Source organism: Apaloderma vittatum, unplaced genomic scaffold (genome assembly GCF_000703405.1).
Source record: "Apaloderma vittatum isolate BGI_N311 unplaced genomic scaffold, ASM70340v1 scaffold41370, whole genome shotgun sequence".
Classification (NCBI taxonomy): domain Eukaryota; kingdom Metazoa; phylum Chordata; class Aves; order Trogoniformes; family Trogonidae; genus Apaloderma; species Apaloderma vittatum.
Window position 1 is genome coordinate 361 of NW_009696994.1, and position 7,207 is coordinate 7,567.

A 7,207-nucleotide genomic window follows, 5' to 3' on the forward strand; every position below is an offset into this window, starting at 1 on the left:
GCCGCTTTGCACGTTGGAGCCCACGCGGCCGCCAGCCAGGTTGTCGCGTTCCTCCTCACGCAGCCATGCTTTCTCCCCAAAACGCCCCAAACACTACCCAACAGAGGTGTCTGCCAGAAACTGTCTGAACACCTCGTTTATTTTAGGCAGGAAAGAGTCCCAGCACCTGGAAGCCACCGGCGTGGTTTTTTTTCTATCAGCGCGTAGCTCCGGGCGCGGCAGCAGCAGGCTGGAGGGGCACGTCGCAGCAATTCCCGCTGAGTAACATCCAGAACTTCACAGAATTGAACCAAAACCAGGAAAACTATATAAAAGCGTTCGTTTGCTTAGTGCCAGATTTCATACAGCAAGGACTGCGGGTTTGGGGGTTTTTCTTTTTGGTAAAGCCACCCATATTCACATCAATTTACAGAGTACCAACAATGAAACTTAAAAAAAAATATTAAAAAAATGATGAGTGGTGACTACTGTATTGGCACTGGCATATCTGCACAATGGGATTGTCATACACCTGTCATCTCAGGATTAGCAAATTTGTTTTACCGGCCTGCACCATCACCACCTAGATACCTCCGGATTATTTTGAACAGCTTAACAACATGGCCCAGAAATTGAAGTCTTAGAAAAACAACTTTCCCTTTATTTAAATTGCACCTTTTTCACAAATAGCTACATGGCAGAAGTTTCTTTCTTCTGCAAAATGCTACATCAGAAAAATGTGGGTTTGAACACACACAGGAAAGAAAAGGTCTTGAGCTTCAGGAATCATCGTGAGTTGACCCCAGAGTACCAACGCAATTTTTACAAATCACTGTACACCCATAAAGCCTAAGTGTTGCCTCGATTTTATTTAGCATTCAGTCATTTAAAAACCACAAGCATTTTACCAGATGATAAAGGTGCTCTAATCACTAATGGGTACTAAAATATCAAAACTGCAAGGGAAGTATTTTGAAGATCTCTGGGAAGAGCAACAAATACTCTGCGAAGCTATCAACAGAAAACGCACAGGCAGTGGGGAGAGATTGGTTTCTTTCACCCTGGCCTTTCTAGAACTATTCAGGACTGTTTTGGGAAGAATTCCCCAATTCTGTGATGTATTTATGTTAGAAATGCACAATGGAAATCAAAATATTTCTAAGGATACCAGTGGCTAGTACCCTAACGCTAATTATGGCATCCACATCACCCGAGTTTCCACCTACGTGACGATCCGGTGAAGTATCACACCCACACGGCACTGCATGAATCCCATTTCTCGCCATCACTCCTGAGGTACGGCACTCCCAAAAGCTTCCCGCAAGAAAAAAGACAAGCCAACCCCCTTCCCTTTGATTTAATAACAGGGTCATTATACACGATTGTCTAGATATGCCCTTTTTATTCCAGTGTTTCCATACTTTCTACAGCCCTATGTACACAGTTAAATACGTCATTCATTTACAAACCGCGTTAAAACAACTGTTTCACCTTGCCAAACGAAAATCTCGCAGCGCTCCAAGATTACAATATATATTACAACAGCATCAGAAACTTCCTTTACCTGAATGTGGGCAGTATTGCTTAAGGACTTGGATTCAGGTGCTTGCCAAAACCACCTCTCGTAACCGATCCACTTCACCATTTTAATGACACGTTCTACCGTGGAAAATTGCCCCTGTGACCACAGACCTGAACAGCAAGAGCAGGAACGCTCTCGGGCAGTCTCCAGGGAAGAGATTCACTCTCGGGGCCCGAAACGGATGATTTCCTCGTTTCGGGTCAGTCCCTTTTTGCTCTGGAAGTACAGTAGTTTTGTTTCAGAGACAAAGCGAGGCCACGGGCCCAGAACGGAATTTGGGACGAGGTATTTTCAACAGAGAGCCCTCACCTGCTACCGTACCTCTTTGACAGAAAAAGCTGGGCTGAAGACCTGCCGCAGGAAACGTGCAGCGCAAGCTTTCTCTGGAAACAGCAGCAAAAAAGACCCGGTTACGTTCTTTAAAAGGAAACCATCAAAAATATATTTAATAAAGCCTCTGATCTGTGAATAAAGTATGCAGAACTTTAGTCCAAGTAACAGGTTGAGCTCTCTGCCGATGGTACAGCGGGGAGCGCACCAGGAGATGGACGGGTGAACCCACAGTCCTGGGGTCCCCGCTGCTACTTTTTTTCTGGTATTTCACCCCCCTATCAAGTAGGGAAGAATCTTCTCCATTTTCACAATGGGAAACCGAGGCACGAACAACACAACTAAGCGTTTGCAGGAGTGTAACAGTTTACAGCTAGCTCCCTTGGAAAGCAGTTCGAGAACTTCAGCCTCTCTTAAAAATCTCAGCCTAAATATCTCATCCTCAAATCAGTCTTTTGCAGAAACAGAACCTAATCCAAATCCCAAGTCCACACAATCCTTTTGACATGTCTGTAAAAGCACTTAAATATTGAGAAGCGAGCCTCAGAAATGCACATTTTGCACTTTCCCATATTAGAAAGAAGTAATTATTCATAAGTTAATACTGGAACAGGCAAAAGAAATTTCACCTGAAAGAACGCTTTTCTTTCTTCTTTACCTAGTTCTTGTCAGCCTGGGTCAGGGAATAATTTATTTAGCTTTTCTAAACTAAAAGCCCAAGCTCTAAGCCAGCGTGAACAGATTCAAGTCCAGTCAAGTCAAGGAAGCTCTGCTCACAAACATTAGCAGCATATTGAACTCATCTCTGAAGTTTCAGAAGGACCATTTCTTCTTTTGGACTGTCGGCTGGCAGGCAGTCTGCGCAGCTACCTCCACAGTCAGCCAAAAGAATAAGAGGAAGTTGACTTTGCACTTAAAAATAAATCCATTAGCCAGAAAGGAGCCAAATCATCACCTCCCACACGGAAATGGTCTTTGTAAAGCAATAAGTAGGTGGAGGGAGTGTTCTGTACCACGCCCTGAATTATGTCACCGGTGTCTAATACCTCTCTAATAAAAACATAATAGTTACGCTATCAAAAGTCTCACTGTACAACAGCTTTTCTGTTAAGAAGGCCCCTAAAATCTTCTTTTGCTGAAGCGACAACAATCCCAATCTGATCCAGCGAAACCCAAGCTCAGCCGGTTTCATTCCTCTCACGCACAAATGCAGCGCCTGACGCACAACAATCAGCTTGTCTAGATTTAAGGACGTTCGTTTATACTAAACTGCATTGGTTGCGCTTAACCATAAATTATCTATTTACTTCTGATTCAGGTAATTTTGTCTTAACAATTTACTAATCGAGCAGGGGGAGTTACAGGAACAGAGCAGGATCCAAAATTTAACTTCTTTCAGTGGGAAGTGGAAGTCAGGCAAAATGCACACAGCAACTCCACCAGCAGTAATTAAGAAACTTAAAAAAAGCAATCAGGGGCTAAAAAGATCGACTTAAGAAACCGATGATTATTCAAATGAATTCATTCACAATATATGAAACACGTAAGAGAGCATAATTTATGTATAAAATTCAGAAGAAAACACCTTTAAACCTTTCAATTTCTAAAGCAATGAAAGGGTTTTGTAAGGAAGGTTGTGTAGCAAGTAAAAAAAAAAAAATCATATTCCAAACACTTTATTTGTGAAGGTGTTTCCTGCATTGCCAAGGAAGAGCAACGTCTGTTACAGGACAACATTATTCAGAAAACAATTATGATCTTAAGCTCTGTTTGTTACTTACAGTGTCGGGGACAACAGTGATTTTAGAAAATTCTCTTTCTCTGCGCCTGAAGTGAGTTTCTGGAGGAGATTAATCTCTCTACTGCCTACTCTTTCAGAAACACTTTGGGTTTGTCATCAAAACCCGAAGGCATAGGCACAAAAGTAACTAATACCCACGTGAAGTTCGGTAGTTGCCCGAGATGAATTCAGGTCTAGCTATCTGCAGCAGCTACATGCAAGTCAACGCTCCTCACACAGACGAATCCCAATAATCGGCAGTAGCGCCTCAGTTTCACTTCCTTCTGAAAGTTTCATTAAAAGAAATTATCATTAAAACATACCAGAGGACAAATTAAAGGTGATGTTACCAGCGTGGAAACAAAATACTGGCCAGAATGCAGCTGCCAGAAGAACAATCAGTTGACAGACTCTGAAAAAGGAGCAGCGAGCGCAGATACTGAGCTCTGGAGTTTGGAACGTGCATTTCGCCGCAATCTCTGGACAAGAGCTACAACCGTGCCGGGAGTTCCAGCGCCAGATCTGGCTGTTTCACGTTTACCGGTCTGCTCAGCAGAAGTCGAAGGTCCGTACCGCTTGCACTACACATGCATCCTCCCTTCTGCCAAAACTGGACAATAAACTGGCTTTACATTCACGGATGTACTAGAAGTTTCTGATAATGTTGGGGACACTTTGACATCACAGTCTATACCTGTTTGCCAGGATTCTAAATATCAAAACGATTTAAGTTGTAGCTGGTTGGATAGTTTTGCCGACTGTACTGGAAGTGGTCTGTTAAGATATTGGTTCGACCGTACTGATAGTCGCCGTGCGGTGCAAAGGCCGCAAGTCCGTTCTGAGACTTTTCAGGAGTGTTTCGATGCCGCTCCAAATTGACAAGGTCTCCAGTTGTAACTGGAAGTAGCTGCTTCTTTGCTTCTTGGTTTGCATCGTATTTTGTCTAGAGAAGAAGGAGAGAACGTTTTTCTTAGACATCATGTAACATATATATCTGGGAAAAAGTTTAGTTTTACAATTACGCTACTATCTACGCTTGTTAGAGTCTTCAATTATGAGCACCTTTAATAAAAATCTCATTCCTCACGTACCACACCAGTAAGATGCTCTGTTGCTCAAGAGATCCGAGTTACTTCCCAATCTTCATTTTTTGAAGAAAATATTAAGATCAAAATTTGTTAAGGGGCTCAACAGCTGGCCTGACCCAAGCACCCGAGTACTTCGCACGCATCTACTCTGCAGTGAGGTTTAATGTCACGTTTTCTACATCTTTGTTCTGCTCTGTTCACTTGTTGTACAAATAAACAATTCAAAGCTATCGGACTGGTTTAAGTGAGTTTCCTGAGAAAACAAGCAAACAAACAAAGCCCTTACTTTGTTATAGAGAAAGACCCCCAAGATAGCCGTCATCATTCCAAGGACATTGGTGCTGGTAACCGGATTGCGGAGCATGATAAGGGACACTGTGATAACCATGATTCTTTTTGTGGCGTTCGCGACAGAGTAACTTAGGGGGCTGATCAGGTTAAGAATACTGAAGGCAATGACATTCTGGGCAAAATTACAGAATCCACTGATTATAAGCAGCATCAAAGTCCAGGACCAATGAGACATCGTGCTCTGTTATAAAGACAAACATTACAAAAAAAATAAAAATGTCAGGTTTCAGATAAGAGACAAAGGAACACAAATACAGCCTGAGTCACTCGCTAGTGACAGGAAGACCATGCGCAAATTAACTCTAAAGAGGCGGCCCAGTGAGTCGCACCGGGCAACCACCAACCCCGAGAGAACATCTCTGCACGCTCGTAACAACATTCCGGGTCCACCTGTTCCTGTCTCCAGCTACAAATGCCCAGGATTTGCGCTGTCACATAAGCTCCCTCTCCTAGACCCAAACGTATTCTTACAGGAAATGCTATGCTTGGGGTACTTTATGTTGTTTTGTGAAACAGTTTGCAGGTATTTCCCAACAGTTCCTTCCATGCTCATGAGGAACTACAATGAAACACTTAAAGTGCACTTTTTTGGTACGAGTGGAAGTGTTTATTTATTGTTTGGGTTTTTTTTTTTAATATATTTTCTTTCCTAATAGTGAAGTTTCCCAACTACAACACTTACCAAGTCATTCTCTACTAAGAAGGAAGAAAGATCTACCAGAACCCACGTTGGGATCATGAAGAACACAGCGTGGCACCCAAGGATGTTCAGCAACCGAAGATGATGTATTCGGGAATCTCGTAACACCTGACAAAAAAACCACTGTTGAGCCGCCTTTCTTCACCTACCGCCCGTGTTATCAGCAGAGATTCTGAGCCACGTGACAGTAACAGCTTTACTTGACAGATAAACTGTGAAAATAGGTAAATACTGTTCTAGTACAAATTTCCCACAAGGATGGCCAAAGAAAAACAGATGTCCACTGAAAAACAATGGTTTCTCCAACAGTGATTCTTAGTAGTAACAAGATAAACACATTTACTGAAAATACTCTACAAGTCAAAAATAATTTTGTAATTAAATAGATCGAAATCATACATTTAATTTTGTTTCTAAGGTTTCTGGGAGTGCCCAGTGTTGACATCAAGAAACAATGTGATACAGCAAGATACACTAAAACTCTTCAAGTGAACTGTTAAATTTCAGCACTATTGAACTATTCGTGGAAAAAAAAACTCCACGCCAAGAAGTTAAGAAAAGCCTCAAGATAAATTCTGAGTTCTGCCCAATTTTCTGTATAATGGCTTTGACAAGCAGGAAGAGCTGCAGAGAGCAGGCACATCAAGTAACCAACTTAAAAATAATATGCATTGTCAAGCTACAAGGATGATGCTGCCGACAGCCGGTGTGAAGAGCGGAACTGTTACCTTCTTTGAGAAGATGTTCTGGAGTGAAAAACACAGAGTAGCAGCGAGTGCACTGATGAGTCCCCACATGTCAAAGGAAAGTTCCGTGACAGTGGCCAACAAGACGCCCGTTATTATAGGGATCAGAGACAGGTACACCTGGAAGAGCAACAGAGAGGAGTGGCTTACGTCGTCTAAGAATTTTCATTTCAGTTGAGTTTATACTGATTTGGGGAGGAAAGGAGAAGGAAGAATAAAGCAACAGAACCGGGAGTCAACTTCTATACTACTGCAGTTGGAGGAAATTCAGCGACTACAATACAGACTGTAACAACTCCAGCGCATCAGCGAGCATCACCGTGCCCAACGCTTAAGACGCGGTTTTCTTTTCGTTCATGATAAAGGGGAAAAGAACTTGTAAAATTTATGTAATCTCACGTCAATCACAAAGTTTACCCAACTAACCAATATCTGAGCTTTCCTGATCCCAGCCAGCAGCGCCCATCCACAACCACCACCAAGAGAAGAAACCTCAGCAAACCTGTCCGCACCTTCGTCGTCTGCTTTTCCTTCATTATGATCCGCGAAAGAAGAACCACCCATATCGGCATCGTCGCTTTTACTGAGAACGGAAAGAAAACGTCGGTGGGGACGCAAAGCTTGGGCCAGCTCCGTTAACCGCCCTCAGCG

The 7,207-nt window shown here is 42.8% G+C and overlaps 1 protein-coding gene across 1 annotated transcript; it reads right to left on the reverse strand.

Moving 5' to 3' along the window:
• Window positions 1–4,380: 4,380 nt before the first annotated feature.
• Window positions 4,381–7,137, reverse strand: SLC35E1 (solute carrier family 35, member E1). The gene is made up of 5 exons (XM_009876760.1): window positions 7,069–7,137; window positions 6,539–6,676; window positions 5,793–5,918; window positions 5,046–5,291; window positions 4,381–4,614 (listed from the first exon to the last, which is right to left on the reverse strand). Exons 1-5 carry the CDS (start codon window positions 7,126–7,128, stop codon window positions 4,381–4,383), a joined length of 804 nt encoding a protein of 267 aa, XP_009875062.1. The 5' UTR covers window positions 7,129–7,137.
• Window positions 7,138–7,207: the final 70 nt, after the last annotated feature.

Excerpts from the sequence above, each read along its gene's own strand:
- SLC35E1 (XM_009876760.1), bottom strand. The coding sequence starts at position 7,128 with ATGCCGATATGGGTGGTTCTTCTTTCGCGGATCATAATGAAGGAAAAG. Across the intron at positions 6,677-7,068 it reads AGGAAAAGCAGACGACGAAG|GTGTACCTGTCTCTGATCCC; the intron begins GTGCGGACAGGT and ends TTGCTCTTCCAG. Across the intron at positions 4,615-5,045 it reads GGGTCTTTCTCTATAACAAA|ACAAAATACGATGCAAACCA; the intron begins GTAAGGGCTTTG and ends CTTCTTCTCTAG.